Here is a 21,514-nt window from a genome sequence, read left to right as displayed (position 1 = left end):
CATAGGGCTTTGATATGGGGGGGGGGGACTGAGAAGTCTCTGAATATTTATTTTTAAACAGCTTGGAAAATTTGCTGGCTTAAAAAAAACTATCTAAAAAGTCCTATAAGTGGCTTGTTTCATGGCAAAAAATTACAAAAACTTCTGGAAGAAACAGTATTATATTTTTTTTATTCATTCATTTATAAATGCACTTATGTTCAAGTTGTTTTACAACCCAGAAGGTCTGAGTGAGAACTGTGAAGCATGTCTTGTGCTTTTATTTTATTTTTCTTGTGTGTGAACTGCTCCCCAATAACTTGCAGGGACTTCAGGGTAAATCTGGCCAACATGTGAATGCAGCACCTCTATTCCAGAGGAGATGTGTCTTAAAGGGCTTTAAAAGCCTCCTGTGAAAAATATCCTGGAATCGAACTTGACTGAATTTGTTCAGAATTCTGAGAAAACAAACATAGGCTCACCCTGCATGGTTGAAAGTCTCCTTTGCTAATTTGCAGCGAGGGGGCCATTTTAATAATTCATCTTTCTAGTGTGTTCTAGGCATTAAAAGTAATACAAATGTATAGCACTCAATGTATATCACTATATATTGTGACGTGTGCGTGTATGTATTCAGTGAAATGTATTTCCAGGCAGCATACTTATTTTGGAATATCAGACTGAAATCCTTGGGGGCCTGGGGTGTGCGGAGGCCCTGGACTTTGAGGGGGGGGGGCCCATTTTAAAATCTCGTCTCTGGGCCCATTCCAACCTTGCTACGCCCTTGGCCGCTGTGTTGTGCCTCTGTGCACTCTGCTATAATGAGAAAGGGATTCTCTCACCACAGAGAATTTCCAACAACATTAGTCACATGAGTAGGCCTAGCATGCTTGCTTCTTCTGGTGTAAACAGTGCAACAGGTAGTGAGATACAAATGGGGAACATGTTGGGTAGGGGGCTTTGATTCTTTTCTCCCATTAAAATCATGATTCACCCACATATGCTATTTACATGAGAAACAAATAGACAAATTCAATGAAAGCCAATTGAAGCTTTATTTCTGGTGTAAATGGCATAAGCGGGGGAACATGATCCACAACAGGATCACAGCAGGAGATAAAGTTAAAGCCTCCCACTACGGTCCAAATCCAGATTACACCCCTGCATGCTATTTAGATCAGAAAAAGTGAGTATGTGACAGCTAATGAGATACGAACAACATCATATATAGTTTGGCCCTTGTATTTGGCCTCTCATTAATGCAATTCCCCTGAGAATGTTCATTTCCATTATCATTCATTCATGATACGATTCATAAAATGAACACCACCACATACAGTAATCTATGTAATGTGTTATGAAGATACTATTTTCCCAAGAAAACATACACCCACACAAAAGAGACCAAAAATATCATCCTCTTATTTTAGATGGGGGGCTGAAAGGGAGAGATCAGGCTTGCTTAAGGCTACCCAGGAAGTATGTAAGGAAGGTATGTAAGCACCTTCCTAAAAGTGGCTTTACAGTGTAGAGGAAGCCATATTTTCTTGGAGTAATTCTCATAATGTAGTTAGTTCAGGTTCATACAGTAACCTCTAAATGAGGCCCCAGATATATCAAATCCTATGCATATCTATAAGAGCTGATGATTCCAACTTCTGGTATAGGCAGTTATGGCTGAAGCTCCCTACACCAGAACTCTCCTTGTCCCATAATCATGCTCCCCACAAGGAGAGAGCTGCTGCCATTGCCCTTTGTTCACTCTCCAAAGAGGGTTCAGTGCACCTGGGGGCCTTGTGTAGAGCCTAACATTAGGGATGTGCACAGAAATGGTTCCGTGCACTCCCAGGAGGGTGGGGTGTACTTTTAAGGGGCAGAGTGGGTGCCTCCTGCCTGCCCATCCCCATCCCACTGCTCTTCCCACAATGGTGCTCTCCCAAAAAGTGTTGTTGGCCATTTGCATGGTGACACTGAACGGGGCTGCAAGGAGGAATGCTGCAGCCCCACACCCACATTTTTTGGGAGAGCCCCTGAGGAGGGAAAGTGGCAGGGCAGGGGCTGACAGGTAGGCAGCACCTTCCCTGTCATTTAAAGCAACCCCCTGCCCTCTGAACCGGTTTGAACACTGGTCTATGGAACCGGTTCGGCTCTTCAGAAAAGGAGCGCCGAACCGGTTCCATGTACATTCCTAACTAACATAGGGGGATATTTGAGATACAGAGACTTGCATATGTTCTGATCAAAATACAACATGGAAATCTAATTGCTAGTCAAAATACAACATGGAGACCTAATCACTAATCAGAATAGAACTCTAATCAAAATACAACTGTGTTGTACGGGGTTGGCACACATATGGCTATTCATTACTTGAATGTATGATTAAGTGATAACATTCATGTGTAAATCAGCAATTAAAGGTTAACTTTACATTGGTTAGTGACACCGGCATGACTTATACTTCAGCGCTCAGTAATACAGGTCTCAGCAGCTCATAATGTTCATTTCAAATACAAAGTGAGAATTACAAACCCTTGAATTCTTCTCCATCTTAAATTTTAATTTCCCTCCCTGGCAGTATGCCTTGAAATCCCTTTCTTCTTGTGGCTTGCCAAGACTTACTGCTGTTGCTGGAGAATGCACCACCACTTGAGAGTGGAGTGGGAGAGAAAAGGGGGTTTAGAGGAATTGGAAATGGATCTGAACAGGAGGAAGGAGGTTTGAAAACTCAAAGGCTTTGAGTCTCTCAAAGAATCTGAGTTGGCTGAGAAATAAGTTAAACTTCTTATCCCACTTTTTTGGGAAGTAGCTTATATTGTTTATGACCTAACCAAATACAAGAGATGGTGGTGGTCTGGATGAGATTTAACAAACGGAAATTAAATTTGGATACGACAGTGGCTCTCCTGCTTATGGGTTATCGGCCTGTTCTAGATGGGGTACCACTCCCCTTGAAAAAGAAAGCAGGTTTTCAGCTTGAGAGTGATCCTGGACCTGTGTTTGCTCCTTGATGCCCAGGTACCAATTGTGATCAGGGGATCTTTTGTCCAACTTCAGGTGATGCACCAGCTCTGCCCACACACGAATCATACAGACCCTTCAGAAAAAAACAGTTTCTACAGAACATGCCAGTGAGTGTCCTAATGGAGCCCCTGGTGGCACAGTGGTAAAACTGCCGCCCTGTAACCAGAAGGTTGCAAGTTCGATCCTGACCAAGGGGCTCAAGGTTGACTCAGCCTTCCATCCTTCCGAGGTTGGTAAAATGAGTACCCAGAATGTTGGGGGGCAATATGCTAAATCATTGTAAACCGCTTAGAGAGCTTCCAGCTATAGAGCGGTATATAAATGTAAGTGCTATTGTAAGTGCTAATGAGCACTAGATTCTCAGACCACATCACCCAACTACTGTATCAATGGCCAGCATGATTCAAGGTGCTGATTACTCTTTAAATCCTAAATCACTTAGGACCGAACTGAAGGACCACCTACTCCTATATGAATTAGCCCAGCTTGTAAGATCTTTTAGAGAGGCTCTCCTGTGAGTCCCACTGCCACTAGCCAAGGTTCACCAGGCAGTGATGCATGGGTGAGCCTCTGCTCTCTGGAACTCTCTTCCCCTTGAAATGAAAATACGTTCTCCTAATTTACCTTTAAGCAGCAGTCAAACATGTTCTTTTCCAGTCGGCCTTTGTAGAGTTTTTATACATGGGAACACAGGAAGCTGCCTTATACTGAGTCAGACCTTTAGTGCATATAGCTCAGTCCGTCTACAATGACCAGCAGCAGCCCTCCAAGGTTTGTTTCACAGCACTATCTGGAGATGCCAGGGAGTGAATCTGGGACCTTCTGCACGGGAAGCAGATGCTCTTCTACTGAGCTATGGCCCCATATTACATCACTCACATGTGGTCTCCCATCTAAAACAAACCAAGGTGGACCCTGCTTAGCAAAGGAAACAAGCCATGCTTGCTGCCACAAGAGCTTCTTGATGTCTGGTACTTTTAGGAAACTGTGTAATTGCTGCTTTCATTGATTTACTGAATTGAATTAAATTGTTTATTTCGATCATAGATTTACTGTTTCATGGTATCTTATTGTATTGTTTTTACTTTTGTAAGCCACCGTGTTTACTGAAGGTAGGCAGGATATAGGTTTTTAAATAAATAAATAAATAAAATAAGTAAATATATATGGCTATGAATCAAAGTAATCAAGTAATCAGAGAAACAAATTGTGTTACTTGATTTGAGTAATCAAATAATGATAGATCAAGCAATGTATATGCAGGTCTGAACTAGCCATTACCAAACACTTGAAAGTGTATCAGTCAATCATCCTCAGTCCAATTTATGTCCATGATCCAATTTATGTCCAAGTTATGTCTGGGGCCAGAGCCAGCAACCTTTGTCCATGGCTAAGAATAACTCTTTCCTGTGGAAGATGGTCAGACTTTTCTTTGAGCCTAGCGCCCTTTCAGTCATCGAGATGATGTGTTTCATGGCTGTCTCTAGCATCACATCTTACTCATCCCTCCCTACTCTCCTATAGTGACTTCACACTTCAAACCTCTAAAGCTAAACTTGTCAGCGGTGTACCTGGACATGAGCCCAATTCAGACATCATGCTCTATGAGCATACAGATATCTGTACACTCACACATGCTTGTGTGAATGACTACCTGTGTTCATTTAAAAAGTGAACCTACCTGGATACAGGCCCTTCAAATACATGGTACAGATAGGACGTGTACTGCTGTACTGCGTTCAACATAACATGTGAATGACTGTACCAGTGTACAGATCTGTACAATGTACACTTCTTGTACGAGTGTTGAATGTAATGTGTGAATGGACTATAGTCTGTAGAAATTTTAAAAATACATTTCAAGGTCTCTCTTTTAAATCATATACATTCCATGTTCATAATACAAAAACCTGGAGTTTTTAAATCATGGAAAGAGAAATAACCAAGTCAAAATGAATTGTAATATTGATTATGAGAGGAGTAATATTCACATAGAAAAACCTTTATTTCACTGAGTCCCTAGGTATAGATAGAACCTTTCCAACAATGTGTTCAAAACCTTATTATTCATTCTTATGAGAAAACTTCACGTGCTAAGCCTGTCATAAACAGTACACTACAAGATGAACATAATGTAATGTTCAGTGACCAATACTTAGGCAGACTCCCTTATATGCTCTCTGTAAGCCCTCCCTACAGCCCATCATGTGATGTAATTAGAGCTGCAGATAGGAATAGTGCAAGGATGTTAGCAGTAAGGTTGTGAAACTTCCCTAGGACTAGCTAGACAAGCTTAGGAAGTACAGAGTCCTTGCTGCCAAGGCTTGGGAGTTTTCCTGAACTTTGCCCTAAGATGGCACTGTTATCTGCTGTCATGGAGAAGGAAAGAAACCAAAAAGCGAGAAAACCTAGGAGGACTGGAGCTCTCCAAAGAATCATGGGTGACAATATGAGGACTGAAAGGAAATGTGTTACTAGAGATGTGCTATGCCCTCTGGATCAAAACCCTGAGAGTGACCTGGAGTTGGAGAAGCAAATCTGTTTCCTCAGGCTTTTAACTGAAATTGATTTGAAACTGTTTCTTTTTATACCATGAAGTTCTTTACTTTTTATTCTGTGAAATTGTTTTAATTGTTTTTACCCTGTTTTATATTTGCTGTGTTTTAAATTGTGTATACTGCCTAGAGATACATATATCAGGTGGTAGATAGACAGATAGATAGATAGATGGGTGACTTCAATTACCCTCACACAGACTGGGCAAATTCACATGCGGGTATGGACAGAGAGGCCACATTTCTAGACATGCTAAATGACTGTGCCTTAGAACAGTCGGTTGTGGAGCCAACGAGAGAGAAGGTGACCTTGGACAATCCTGAGTGGTGCCCAGGATCTGGTGCAAGACGTCAGAGTTGTAGAACCACTGGGGAACAGTGACCATAATGTGAGCTAGTTCAGCTTATATGCAAGTAGAGCAATTCCAAAGAAGTCCAACACAGATGGACGGGACTTCAGAAGAGGAAACTTCTCAAAAATGAGTGGACTGGTAAAAAGGAAGCTGAAAGGGAATGCCGGGAGGGTCAAATCACTCCAGAAAGTATTGGACTTATTCAAAACCACAATAATAAATAGAAGCTCAGTTGGAATGTATACCAAGCAGGAGGAAAGGTACCACCAAGTTCAGTAGGACACCAGCGTGTCTAACAAATAGGGAAACTATAAAGGAAAGAAGACTTCCTTCAGGAAAAAGGAAGTCCTGTCCAAATTAATAGAACAGAAAGGAACATAAACTCTGGCATAAGAAATGCAAGGAGACAATAAGGAATGCAAAAGAGAGAGAGAGAGAGTTTGAGGAGCATCTAGCTAGAGGTGTCAAGGGCAATAACAAAAACTTCTTTAAATATATCCAAAGCAGAAAACCTGCCAGAGAGATGGTTGGACCCTTAGATGATGAGGGTGTGAAAGGGATTATTAAGGAGGATAAAGAGACAGCAGAGAAACAGAATTCTTTGCATCTGTTTTCATGATGAAGAATACTGACCATATGCTCATCTGGAACTGAAATTCTCGAGCTTAAAGGCTGAAGAACTGGGCCAATTTGAGGTGACAAGAAAGGATGTCCTAAACTGTCTTAAAAAACATTAACAAATTGCCAGGGACAGATGGCATCCAACCAAGAATTCTGAAGATCTCAAATGTGAAATTGTGCATCTCCTTGGGGAAAAAAATGCAACCTGTCCCTTTATTTATTTGTTATTTTGTGTAAACCACCCTGAGCCATTTTTGGAAGGGCGGTATAGGAATCGAATTATTGTTAATAATAATAAGCAGCAGCAGCCTCTGTACCCAAGAACTGGAAAGTAGCTAATGTAACTCCCATTTTCAAAAATGAATCCAGGGGATATCTAGGAAACTACAGGCCAGTTAGCTTAACTTCTGTGTGAGGTAAATTGATGGAAAGCATACTTAAGGACAAAATTGTTAAACATATAGAAGAACAGGCCTTGCTGAAGGAGAAACAGCATGGCTTCAGCAAGGGCAGGTCTTGCCTCACTAACCTTTTGGAGTTCTTTGAGAGTGTCAACAGGCATGTGCATGAAGGTGATCTGGTTGACATAGTATACATGGAGGCTATTCTCACGGTCATGCAAAACTGGGCTAAGGGAGCGTAGCCCGATTTTGCATGCATGTGAGAACCACCAGGCTCACAGCCGAGCCCGGTCTCACGAAAGCAGGTCACCCACTTAAACAACCCTCCCCTAAGCCCAGGTTAGCAGAGCGAGCACTCCGCTAACCCAGGCTTTCCGATTGTGAGTTGCTGTAGTGCGGCTCCGTGCCATGGCAACTCATGAGTAGACCCCCAACCGGGAGACTGAAAAGCAGCCTCCCAGCTCGGGGGTCTCTCCAGCATGCCCTGCGTGCTCGCGCAGGGCATACTGGAGCTTTTGGGGAGCACACGGCCCCCTAATCCCCCCAGCCCCCACTGGCTCAGTAACGGAGGTGGCAGTCATGTGGGCAGCCGCTTTGGCCCCCCCGAGCAGACTGCCTGCTTGTGTGCGGGGAGAGCGGGCTAAGCCCACTCTCCACGCAAACCCCATCGAGGCTCTTCTCACCAATTGTGAGAAGAGCTTTTGACAAAGTTTCTCATCAAAGGCTCTTGAGTAAACTTAGCAGTCATGGGATAAGTGGACAGGTTCATGTGTGGATTGGTAATTGGTTGAAGTCAGGAAACAGAGGGTAGGAATAAATGGACAAGTTTTCACAATGGAGAGAAGTAAGAAGTAGGGTCCCCCAAGGATCTATCTATTCTCTAAGATGTACCTGTTGTTAATCCCATGTGTGGCAGCTCTTGCAAAAGTTCGCGAGCAAGCTGCCGGGAGGGGGAGAAGAAAGCAGCGGCAGACAGAGGAAACGGCAGCGGGAGCAGGGGAGAAAATGGCAGTGGCTGTGGGAGGGAGTGGTGGCAGAGGGGATAAAATGGTGGCAGCGGGTGGGGGGGAGAAAACAGCAGCAGCTGGGGGCTGAGAAGGGGGGAGAGCTGAGGACTAGAGGTACATATGCTCTGTGCCCTGGCCAGCTAGTTATTTATTATTTACCATATTTTTATACTGCCTGATATGTACATAACATATAACAGAAAATAACAGATTAAAATACATAAAACACAATAAAAAAATATAAAACAAAGTATTAAAATTATTAAAGTTAATTCTAATTAAAAGATTGCGGGAACAGGAGAGTCTTTCTGAAAACTAACAGAAAAGGAGACACTCTAATTTCAGCAGGGAGCATATTCCAAAGCCCCAGGGCAGCCACAGAGAAAGCCTGGTCCTGAGTTGCCACCAGACGAGCTGGTGGCAACTGTAACCAAACCTCGCCAGAAGATCATAAAAGGCAGCAGGATTCATGACAAAGGAGGCACTCTCTAAAATAGCCTGGACCCAAGCCATTAAGGGCTTTATAGGTAATAACCAGCACTTTGTATTTCACCCGGAAACATATCAGCAGCCAGTGCAATTCTTTCAAAACCAGTGTTATATGGTTCCTTCGAGTTGTCCCAGAGAACAATCTGGCTGCCGCATTATGTACCAATTGTAGTTTCCGGACTATGTACAAAGGCAGTCCCTACGTTCAAAGGCAACCCCACTGTACTGGGACCAGTGCTCTTTAATTTGTTCATAAATGATCTAGAAGTTGGGGTGAGTCTTCACAGACTGGCTGCGGCTTCTCAAGGGTTGCAGGCAGGAAGCTCTATCAACCCTATCTTGGAGAAGCCAGGGAGGTAACTTGAAACCTTCTGCTCTTCCCAGAGTGGCTCCATCCTCTGAGGGGAATATCTTACAGTGCTCACACATCAAGTCTCCCTTTCATATGCAACCAGGGCTGACCCTGCTTAGCTAAGGGGACAAGTCATGGTTGCTACCATAAGACCAGCTCTCCTCTTCTTGGGGCAGCAACTCATTCCCTACGTGGCACCAGCCAAGCTGGTGGCAAGTGGAGACGGACCTCTCCAGATGACCTCAATGGACGGTGGGGGTCATAATGAAGAAGACATTCTCTTAGATATCCAGGGCTTAAGCCATTTAGGGCTTTATAGGTTATAACCAGCAACATGTATTTTGCCCTCAAACCTATTGGCAGCCAGTATAGTTCTATCAACAAAGGAGTAACGTGGTCTCTCGAGATGACCCAGAGACCAACCTGGCTGATGTATTCTGTACCAACTGGAGTTTCCAGACTACATACAAACCCCACATAGCCCCACATAGAACACATTGCAGAAGTCAAGTCTGGAGGTTATCAACAAATGTACCACTGTTTTGTGGTTGTTCATCTCAAGAAACGCGTGCAGCTGGCATATCAGCCGAAGCTGATACAAAGCATTTCTGGGATATCAGAGAGAGGTATGGACTCCTAGACTGCGTACTTGTTCCTTTTGGGGAAGTGTGACCCCATCTAGAACAGGCAGATCAAATCATCTCTGGAATTCTGACCCTGCACAATAAGTACTTCCATCTTATCTGGATTCAGTCTCAGTTTATTCTCCCTCATCCAGCCCATTACTGCTTCCAGGCAGGCATTTAAGGAGGTTATGCCATCTCCTGATGATGTTGACATAGATAAGTAGATCTGGGTGTCATCAGCATACCGATAACACCCCGAACCAAATCCCCGGATGATCTCTCCCAGCGGTTTCATGTAGATGTTAGAGAGCATTGGAGACAGTATGGAGCCCTGAAGGACACCACACATGAGCTCAGATTTTGAAGAGCAACAGTCTTCAATCAACACCATCTGGAATCTGTCTGAGAGGTAGGGCCAGAGCCACTGTAAGACAGTGCCTCCCACCCCCAATTCTTTCAGACTTTCCAGAAGGATACTATGGTCAAAAGTATCTAAAGCCGCCGAGAGATCCAAAAGGACCAACAGAGTCACAATTCCTCTGTCAATTCCCAATTGGAGATCATCCATCAGGCCAACCAAGGTAGTCTCCACCCCATAGCCCACCCAAAAGCCAGTTTGAAATGGGTTTAGATAATCAGTTTCCTCCTAAACCGTCCGGAGCTGAGAGGCCACCACCCTCTTAATTACCTTGCCCAGTCATGGGAGGTTGGAGACAGGCCTATAGTTGCTCAACTCTGAGGGATCTAATGCAGGCTTCTTTAGAAGAGGTCTAATAATTGCCTCCTTAAGACAAGGAGGCATCCTGCCCTTGCTCAAAGAAGCATTTATGATTTCTACCAAGCCTCCTACAATAGCCTCCCTGCTAGATAGAACAAGCCATGTCGGACAAGGGTCAGTATAACAAGTGGTAGGCCTCATTGCTCCAATCAGCTTGTCCACATCCTCAGAAGTCACGAACTAAAACTGATCCAGCCAAACCATATAAGAGGAGTTGCCGGACACCTCCAATTCAGACACCACAATAATTGTGGAGTCTCATCTAAGTTGGCTCAAATACGAGAGATTTTATCTGCGAAGAACTCATTAATAACATCACAGCGGGTAAATGATGGCTCCAAATTCTGATTCAAGGAAGCGGGGGCTGGACAACTCCACTGGACGTGAACTTGCAGCTGCAATATGGGCAGAAAAGAACTGCTTCTTTGCTGCCAGTATTGCCTGAGCATAGATCTTTAAATATGATCTATGTCGTAACTGGTCGGATTTGAGTCTTCTCCACTTGTGCTCGTCACCTACCTTGCCACTTCTGCCCCCGTAGATCTTCCGTATGCCAAGGGGCCAATTTCAAAGCGGGTCGGAGGGGACACTTAGGGGCAATCGTGTCTACTGCCCTGGTGAGCTTGTTGTTCTAGTTCTCCAACAGGGCCAAATTGCCAAGGGGCCAATTTCAAAGCGGGTCGGAGGGGACACTTAGGGGCAATCGTGTCTACTGCCCTGGTGAGCTTGTTGTTCCAGTTCTCCAACAGGATCACCGGCAGAGCCAAAACCCTCCAAGGCTTTTTGGAATCCTATTGGATCCAATAACATCTTTGGGCAGACCATTCTAACAGGCCCCTCACCCCTGCGGATGTGGGAAGTGGCTGTAAGCCTAACTTTAACCAGATGGTGGTCCGTCCATGACAATGGGGAAATTAGGAGTCCCCACCCACGGAACACCATCCTGATCAGAGTAAAAGACCAAATCAAGGGTGTGACCTGCAACATGCATCGGTCCAAAGACCACTTGGGATAGGCCCATAGTTGTCATGGCAGCTATGAACTCCTGAGCTGCCCCGGACAAGTTGATCCCGAAGTGAACACTGAAGTCCCCCAGCACCAAAGGTCTGGGAGACTCCAACACAAGTTCTACAACCAAATCTGTGAACTCAGTAAGGGATTATGTTGGGCAGAGGCATGCTCAGTACACCAACAGAAGTCCCAATCTATCCTTGGTCCCCAAACTTTATACACATTTAATATGGTCAGATGCCCCAACAGGGATCCTGGTGAGGGAGATGTTATCCTTATAGACTACAGCCACTCCACCTCCCCACCCACATCCCCTCACCTGCTCCTCTACAGAATACCCTGGAGGGAGAAGCTGGGACCAGACTGGGCCACTAGCCTCCCACAACCAAGTCTCCATGATGCACCTTCATCCAGAATCAGCCCCTTCATCCAGAATCAAATCATGGATGAGTTCGGGTTTATTCTGGACCGACCTGGCATTGCAAAGGAGCAAGGCAAGGCTATGTAGGTTGTTGGCAGCGCTTCTCGAGGTCAAAGAGCTGGCAAGACAACTGGAGGGGAAGAGTTATTACATTTCTGACTTCCCTTCCCCTGGAATGGCCTATTGACCAGCCTACGTTACTTCTTCTGTTCCCAACCACGAATGGAATAGCTGTCAGGAGTTCAACAGCCTGACTGGTGTAGCTCCCACCTACTACCAGTCAAGCCAGCCCTCCCAGGTGCAAGAAGTCACAGCACAATTAAAGTGAGCTAACACACCAGAGAGCTGATAGCAGCCTGCAAAAGGGAAAAGCACACAGGAGCTGTTGCCAAAAATCCCTCCTGCCCGTCCAAAACAGGGGGGAGGTGAGGGTGGGGGAGGAGGCCAGATGAAACAGACTGCTTACCCCACAACGTGCCTTCAGTCACCTTTTGGGCTGTGCCTTGGTACTGCTCACCCTTATAATGACCAGTATATGGCAGCTTCTCAAGATATGTTCCTATGTTCCAGATTTGGAGTCCTGTTTACAGTTGTGGTTCACCATATCTTAAGAAGGACATTTTAGAACTGGAAAAGGTACAGAAGAGGGCAACCAAGATGACAGGGGCCTGGGGCACCTTCCTTATGAGGCAAGGCTACATCATCTGGGGCATTTTAGTTTGGAAAGGGGAGACTATGAGAAGGCATGGTAGAAGTGTACAAAATTATGAATGGAGTAGAGAGAGTGGACAGAGAGCAATTTTTCTTCCTTTCTCAAAACACTAGAGCTAGTGTCATCTATGAAATTGAAGGTTGGGAAATTTAGAACCTACAAAAACAAGTACTTTTTCACACAATGCTTAAATAATCGATGGCATTATCTGCCATGGGATGGGGTGATGGCCACTAGCTTGGATGGCTTTAAAGGGGGCTTAGGCAGATTGATGGTGGATAGGCCTTGAGCCTGATCCAGCAGGGCTGTTCTAATGATCTGCAGATATATCAGTGTTCAAAAAACCTGAGGAAATAAACCCCTAATGGGTCTAAAAACCCCGCAAACGTCCCTCATATTATTTATTTATTTATTTATTTAGTACATTTCTATACCACCCAAAATGCAAGTTCTCTTGTTATATTAGTCAATGGGATGGAATGTTTCTGGGCTCAGTATAGTTCCATCCACAAGCAGGTGGATGGAGCTAATGGAACTCTGAGGTGAGGGGTCAAGAAGGCAGTCTTGGGGGGAAATAGTGGAAGATTTATCAGCTTGAAGAATACTACTTCAAGCCAATCACAATCTCTTCTGTTTCTATGGGCGAGGGGGAGGATTTGTCGGAAGTGTTCACCATGCTCAGGCATGGGCTCAGGTAACACATACACACCAGGGATATACTGCAACATTTTTTTGCAGGTCCATACTTGCACATATTTTGAAAAGAATATTGAAAATCACAAATGTTCATCTCAGCTCTACAAAAACACACTCACCTCCCAGTTTCAGGATGAAATCCATAATACAGAGCCCTGCAGTGGTCGCATCTTGTTCCAACTACAGAAAAATCTTGGCAAATACACTGGCCAGTAAGACCATTGCAGACCTCATCCACTGAACCAGTTGTGTGGCATGAACAGGGAAGGCAGCCATTAACACTCTGTGGAGAAACATAAAAACCTAACAAAGAAAAAGACAGTGTAAAAACAAACACACATTCAGTCATTAATACACCACAAGCCTGCAAGAGAAATATATCACAACGATAGAAAAAATGCCTAGTGGGATGGAATGAAAAGCAGGGGCAAACTTTATAGCTCCCAAGAAGCTAAGAAAAATGTTTTCCTGTACATTGCACTTAATAAAATAAATGTCCATCTGTTCTATCATATCTGTTTCACTTTATCTCATTTGGTGTTGGACAAGTTGGGAGCAGCAACTCACAGACAGAAACAAGGCTGGACGTGAGTGTAAGGAAATAACCTAATGCAGGGCTAGCTATTGTGTGAAACACTGAATTTTTGTGAGGTTCCATTTTTTGCTACCAAAATTTATTTATTAAAGTCATTTCCACCCTGCCTTTTGTTGTATTCTATCCAATATTGTTTTGTTGTTTAGAAGTTTGTCCCAGTGTGGGGATCCTCTGTAGAGAGTGTGGGGGATGGAGAGAGAAAGGAAAAGGGAGTGAAAGGAGGAGAAAATGGAGTTGTTTATGAACAAACTCTTAGTCAAATCTATATAAGATTACTTTGCATTTGTGAGGAAAGCAGCTATAAAACACCTTTCTTTTGAAGAGACCTGTCCCTCCAAGTTTGCACCAAGTTACCATTTCAGAAAGCATACAAAGTTCACAAATTCTCCTACTTTCCATCATTCCTTCATTTCCCCATATCTGTTGAGAGGCATTGTGTCCCTACTCTGTTTCTACTTGGGGAAAGGGAAATTTTCTCATTGCCAAGGTAATGGGATGGGTTTCCAGATGTACAACCCCAGTGCAAGTAATGCAATACAGAAAAACAACAGCTATAGACACATGCACATACATAGGGAGAAGGCACATCTAAAACTGGATACCATTCCTCTTCTGAAGTGCATTGCTTTCAATGTCCATGCCAATGGAAAGGAGCATCAGCCCTGTTACCTCTGCAACAGCAATACATTCAGAATTGAATAAAGTAGCAGCCAGGACACCCTGATCACCCTAAATCAACAAACCGTGCAAATATGTAAGTTGGATTAGGTTCTTTGGAATATCACAGATTTCTTGTATTGAAGTGCAGAAATGTGTATGTACATGTTTTTAATACAAAAAAGGGGTGGGAAGGAGGCTACACTGTCTTAAAGCGATTTTCTTTTCTTTTAAGAAAAAGTATCTGGAAGTTAGAATAAGCAATTCCCCCCCCCTTCCATTTAGACTGTAAAGTAAACATTTTTAAAGCACAATGGAACGTCATAAATCCTTGACATTCCTTTTCAAGGACAGAGGTGGCTCAGTGGCCCAGGAACTCCTGACATCATTTCTCTGTCTATCCCAGCCTGCTCCCTGATTAAATGCCTGCTACCGCGGGTCAGTAAGTCATGTAACACTAGGGAAGGAACTTGGGACAGGGGAAGACATGCCTTATTTATTAGCACGTGTACCAAAATAATTTGATTTAAAAAAAAAAAACTTAATGAAGGTTAAGCAGCATTTTTAACCTCACTTCAGATCCTTGCTGCACAGTGGAACTCCAACATACCTTTTAATGTCCAGAGCTGTTCTATTTCAAACTGAATGCATTATTTTAGAATGTTTTACATTAGGCTCAAAGGAGATGTGGTTTCACTGTATTAATGGTTTCAAACTCTTCAAGTGGAATTACTTTAGTCTATCCAATGAAATACATAGTTCAACTGATGGTATACTAAAAGTATTAATTTTTCTGACACACAGTCACACCACTACCACAGGAGACAATGCTTAAATTTGTCAGAACACATTAAACACAACCGGCTTGATTTTGCTTGAAAATGAAAAGATGGGAAGACACCAAATTCAAGAACATGGGGATCTTCCAGTCAGTAATATATTCCAACTTCAGTGCAAATAGTGACAAATAAAATGAGAAATCCATACTACATACAAGGAAATCATATAATATTCTTAGCACCATCTGCTGGTAGTCTGCAGCAATCTGATGACATTTATTTTCTTTGACATGATGTGAAAAATATTTTTGGTCATCTTTTGAAAGTGATAAGTCAATTGTTTGCTATGAAGAGTTACACCATGACACAACTGTTTCACACAGAGGAGGAGATCTGGTCCTGTAGTAGCAAGCATGAGCTGTCCCCTGTGCTAAGCAGGGTCTGCCCTAGATTGTATTTGAATAGAAGACTACATGTGAGCACTGTAAGATATTCCCCTTAGGGGCTGGGGTCGCCCTGCCCAGACCCTGCCCTGTAGCCATACATGGCAGGACTAAATGAGAAGACCTGCTACCGTCCAATGAGCTCTCGTTCCTCCTTCCTCTGGCCTTGGAAAGCAGCAGCAACAGCTCCTCCTCTTTCACTGCCACTGCAAACAAGAGCACAGGCTCCGAAAGTGTTACCACCACTGCCCAGTAAGCTTACCAGAATCCAATGGGGAAGTTTCTCAGACAGCAACAGCAGCTCCTTCAGTGCCACCACTCACTCTGGTATCACTTAAGCATTTCCAGATGTCCCTCATCTCACTTACATGAAGGGGCAGGGCATCTGGGAATTCTAAAATGGTGCTGACACCCATGGCAGTGCTGAAGAAGGAGCTATCACTACTCCTGCTACACCTGACCAGTAAGCATGCTGGGGCAGGAGGTGGTGTGGTGGGAGGTGTGGGCCGCAGAAGACTTGGCTTGATGACCTACCAGCACCTGACACCAGCTCTGCTTGAATTGTTTGGGACAAATCCATTCTTTGACTCAGGCCAGTATTTTAGACTGCCCTGGGTTAATCAAAGGCTAGTCCATCCCAGGACTGACTCTACTGTTTCCTCTGCTTTTCCTTTAACTTACAAATATGTACTTCTGTGTACTTAGTGAGTCCTCTGCATAAGTACAAACCACTACTTTGTCTGTGGGAGACTCCATTTTGCTTCTCATCTGATAGGCACTCAGGCACCTACATTCGCTGTTAGTACATATATAATGATAATCAATATGGTATTTTTGTTTTGACAGATATTATAATGATAATTATCCAACCCCCGCACAGCATCCCTCCAGGGCCTGTTGCTGGTATCTGCCTTGTGTTTCTTTTTAGATTGTAAGCCCTTTGGGGACAGGGGGCCATCTTATTTATGTATTATTTCTATGTAAACCACTCTGAGAATTTGTTTGAAGAATGGTATATAAATATTCGTAGTGTGCTGGTAGTAGCAGTAGTAATAGAAGATACCATTATGGTGGGCCTTAATCTTTCTGGAATTAATGTATACTTTCCACATATATTTTGCCATTATTTTAGTTCAGTGAATGAAAATGCTATTGTGTGTGAAATTTTATGCTCCTGTTGTAGTGGACACAACCATTCATGTTCCCGCCACATTTCACATCATCTATTGGGCAGACTATTAATGAATCAAACAATACAAGTGCTATATGGTTTCCTTCAAGAATTGTATGCAGAGAAGCAGCACATTTGAGAGCTACAAAATCTCCTGCAGGATTTGCCCAGACCCAAAGAGGGGTAAAGTGTCTTGCAATAAACAATTAAACAAGCTGGTCTCTTACCTGGTTTACACTTATCACACTTTCTTCCATGGCGATGAGGCAGGCAAACACATTGTCCATTGATTTGGTCACAAACTGATCCTGGTAGTGTCCCCAAGGGATCGCAGTCACAAATCTCACAGCCAAGAAGATTTCTAGCAGTGAGATTGTACATACGAGGCATGCACTGATTGCACTGAAGGCCTGTGACACCACTTTTGCAAGCACATTGTCCTGTTGATTTCTCACATAGCCGAGAGCCACTTACCGTGCCAGCCACATCACAGTTACATGGCAGACAAGCTAAGGAATCATTTTGCTGCACTGTGTAGTGCCCATCCAAGCAGTCGCCACACTGTCTTTGCCCAAAGTTCAGTTTGCAAACACATTGTCCTGTTTTAGAATTACACACAGTTCCAGACACAGATCCTGTTGTATTGCAGTCACAGGGCTTACAGCGGGAAGAAGCATCCAACCCATAAAAGCCATCAATGCAGGTGTCACAATGAAGCCCTCTGACATCTTCCCTACAGTTACACTGGCCAGTGGAAGGGTTACAGAACTCATTCATGGAGCCATGGATATGACACTGGCAAGGCTCACATCTGCTTTGGTTAATATTTTGGAGGAGCTTATATCCAAAGTTGCATTGATCACACCTGAGACCTGAAGAGAGAAATGGCATTACTACAAGTAAACAATGGGAAGAGGGGAAGCAAGGTCTCACTTTGCATGGCACTGTAATGCTGCATGCTGGAGCGGCTGCAGATTGCTAAGGCACAACTGATGCTGTTAAGAATGGATGGTAATGCAAGCACCACTGCTGCAGTTCTCCCCATTGTCACAGACGGAGAGAGAGGAGAGCAGGTCTATGAGAGGAGAGCTGGTCTTGTGGTAGTAAGCATAACTTGTCCCCTTAGCTAAACAGGGTCCGCCCTGGTTGCATATGAAAGGGAGACTAGAAGTGTGACCACTGGAAGATATTCCCATCAGGGGATGGAGCCGCTCTGGGAAGAGCAGAAGGTTCCAAGTTCCCTCCCTGGCTTCTCCAAGATAGGGCTGAGAGAGATAGGGCTTGGAGAAGCTGGTGCCAGTCTGTGAAGACAATACTAAGCAAGATAGACCAATGGTCTGACTCAGTATATGGCAGCTTCCTATGTTCCTAACGCTGCTTGGGCTACTGCCCGTTCTTAACCGCAACAGGGCTGCCTAAGAAGTCCACAGGAGCCCAGGGGTGCAGTGTGACGGTTCCAATGATTCCATTAGCCTTATTTTCAAAGTCACAACTTTATGCTGCCCCAGAACTGCATATACCGTATTTACCTGAATAGAAGGCTACTATGCATTTACTTTGACCCCCTTAAAATGGAGCCATAGTACATCTTGTATTTACTCAAAAGGAAGAGGATTCTGAATTTAAGATGACACCCCCCACATTTCTAACATCAAAAACTTGGGGAAAAACCTAGTCTTTGATTCGGGTAAATAAGGTAAACCCCCCATCCCAGCCGCCGCAACTTTTATTTTTTGTAAGGTATTGCATCTGCATTTTAATCCATTAAACCAAATGAACCAAGAAAGAAAACTGGATTGCTACTTAAGAAATTCCAACTTACATGTGTCCTCTTCCCCTTTTTCTTTATAATGAAAACAAGTTTCCTACCATCCTGTCATCTCTTAACTCTAGCATAAAATAAAATAAAAAGATGTCCCATGTTATAACAAAACAGATCATGCTATTTTTTAAAAAATTATATAAGCAAACAAAAATATATTTAGAATCTTTTATGAAGGAAAAATACACACATTTCCCAAAACGGTGGGAAATGCAGTATATATGGATAAAAACTGGAGAACTCCACAGAAGGCAAGTTCCTTTAGCAGTGATGAATGGCTCACCTAAGGCATATCATTTAATTTCAATAAGGAAAATAAAAAAGGACCACTATTGCCGCAAATTTTAAAAATAACTGTATTGTTAACAAGAATTATGACTCATTTTGAACTATTAAAATTGGTCTACATGGATTCATATCATATCAGTTTTAAAAATATGCGCAGTGCTTATTTGAATATGCCATACATATTCCTGACAGGTAATCTATTCCTAACGATACTGAGAAAGGCCTACAGGGCATCACATTCAATGTTAACAAGTACAGGGGAGTTAGCACGCTTGGCATTTAATTCACATTCTTCTCCCTTTTTTTTATTCTAGATGAATGACCTACTTTAATAAAATTATTGGTGCTAATGTATTTTACCGGTGATAGGATCATTAGTAAGATTTAACAGTTGTGCTAACTCTAACAGCTCGTGCTCCATAACATTGCAGTACTTAGTTACATTTTCTGTTATCAAGCTTGTTTAAACAGACACAATGACAATGGACTCTAAGGTTACTTGTAGTTCCAGTTACTATTTTTAAGACAGCACATATTTGAAAGAAGTTAAAGGCACATACTGAACAGCTGACATTTCGATACAGCAGTTTTGTTCAGTAGTAAAAACTGGCACCCCACAAAATGGGTTGTTGAGAAGGGGTTTCTGGATACACAATGAATGAATGAACAGAGCTTCCCCCACTATGGGAAAAGCCTCTTCCTAAAAAGGAAAGCATCCTTGTTCAAGAGTAAAAAGTGATTTGGAAATTGGGGAGAGATTGTAGCTCAGCAGCAGAGAATGTTTTTCGCATATATGAGGCCCCAGCTTCAGTTCCTGCATCTTCACTTCAAAAGAACCTCAGGTAGTGGGGCTGGAAAGACCACTGGCTGAATCCTTGGAGAGCTGTTGCCAATCAGTATAGGCAATAGTAAGATGGATGAACCAAATGTCCAACACTGGTTTTGACCTTTAAAGCCCTACATGGCTTGAAATCGGGTTACCTTTTGGACCACATTTACTGATATACATTTGCCAGGGCCCTCAGATAGTCCAATCAAGACCTTCTCTTGGCCCCACCAAATCAAGTTGGCAGGGACCAGGGATAGGCCTTCTCAACAGTGGTCCTCTGTTTTTGGAATGCCCTCCCAGAAGGGATTTGTCAGTCTCCCTCTTTGTTTAGTTTTTTAAAGAACTTAAAAACCTTCCTTTTCAATGAAGCGATTTAAGACTGCTGTTACATATTATCTGTTCTGTGTTTTATTGTATTTTAGGATAGGAACATAGGAACATTGGAAGCTGCAATATACTGAGTCAGACCATTGGTCTATCTAGCTCAGTATTGCCTATACAGACTGGCAGCGGCTTCTCCAAGGTTGCAGGCAGGAATCTCTCTCAGCCCTATCTTGGAGAAGCCAGGGAGGGAACTTGGAACCTTCTGCTCTTCCCAGAGCGGCTCCATCCCCTGAGGGGAATATCTTACAATGCTCACACTTCTAGTCTCCTTTTCATATGTAACCAGGGCAGACCCTGCTTAGCTAAGGGGACAAGTCATGCTTGCTACCACAAGACCAGTTCTCCTCCTTGTATTTTATTGTCTTTTATTCTTTTATCATGGATTTTATGTTTTTTGTGCTTTTATTGTAAGCTGCCCCAAGCAGCAGTGTGCTGGAGGGGCAGATTATAAATATTTAAATAAATAAAAATAATAAATAAATAAGGATTTGCTAATTTCTACAGTAACTATGACACTTGCCTTTTCATAAATGGATGACTCACGCTGAATTGACTCTATTCAAAAACATTGATTTTGGAATGGTAGGAGGCTGTATCAAAGTTCTACCATCCTTGTACACAAAGAGCATGTCAGGAAGAATACCAGATTGAACTCTTCTCCCTGACAAGCTAGTATGCAACATGAAGACAGTTTTCTTGTGGTAGCGGGGAAATACTTAACCATGTAGACCATATATGCAGCTTGAAGTGATACAGTCCAGGAAAGGTTTTAACAGTCCCACTAACTGTATAAACTTGGACCCAAATCCTTTTGGAATAAATTAAACTTAAGAGTGGTTACCTGTGTTTGCCCATAGAATTTCTGTCATATGAAATTCTTTCTAGACCATAACATAGGCTTTAATTTAAAAAAGTCTATTGAATGTTAAAAAACATTTAGCATCAATATGCCATAGTTACTTCTACAGAAAAATGGTGTATGATAGAAAAACACTAAAATGTAAAATGTGCTTTTAAAACCACATGTCTGAGGCATGTACAGTCATTCTCCTTGCATAATATTCCCATACATCAACATATCAAAGTGCATTATATGCACTGTATATTTTGGGTGCTTGATAAATTTTGTCCTTACATAGATGTGGCTCCCCTCAAATATGTTGGAAGTAATAAATTGCTATAATCAAATCTAATTTCTGGGAAATACCTGTGGGAATAGCAAACAAAAAAGCATGTCTTGTTAAAAAAAATGATAAATAACACCGAAGGTAGCAGTTTATTATAATCAACTTGGCATTGAATTACAAAATTAAAATTATGTAGCCCTTGATAACTAACCCTAGCAATGTATAAGATCTGTAGAATTATGTTGACATTTTGCATTTCATAGGAACAGTTCAAAGAATTATAATAGAGAGAAAAAAATGAAAAGATTTATCACAAAGGGCCCTGTAGCGCACAATATTTTAGAGGAGGAAAAATCCATTTATTTTGGCCTGTTAAGAAAACTGCCATAGAAAC

At 42.9% G+C, this 21,514-nt stretch overlaps 1 protein-coding gene across 1 annotated transcript in view; it reads right to left on the bottom strand.

Moving 5' to 3' along the window:
• The window catches only part of USH2A (usherin), a 784,926-nt gene that overhangs the window by 643,121 nt on the left and 120,291 nt on the right, over positions 1–21,514 (bottom strand). Inside the window, exons 12-13 of the mRNA XM_053283338.1 lie at positions 16,898–17,542; positions 13,145–13,328 (exon numbers count right to left, since the gene is read on the bottom strand). Coding sequence (XP_053139313.1) covers positions 13,145–13,328; positions 16,898–17,542 — 829 coding nt within the window. The remainder of the gene's footprint in view (positions 1–13,144; positions 13,329–16,897; positions 17,543–21,514) is intronic.

This window comes from Hemicordylus capensis, chromosome 1 (genome assembly GCF_027244095.1).
Source record: "Hemicordylus capensis ecotype Gifberg chromosome 1, rHemCap1.1.pri, whole genome shotgun sequence".
Taxonomy (NCBI): domain Eukaryota; kingdom Metazoa; phylum Chordata; class Lepidosauria; order Squamata; family Cordylidae; genus Hemicordylus; species Hemicordylus capensis.
Note: the sequence above shows the minus strand (reverse complement) of the source record. Positions and strands in the feature narration are given on the sequence as shown.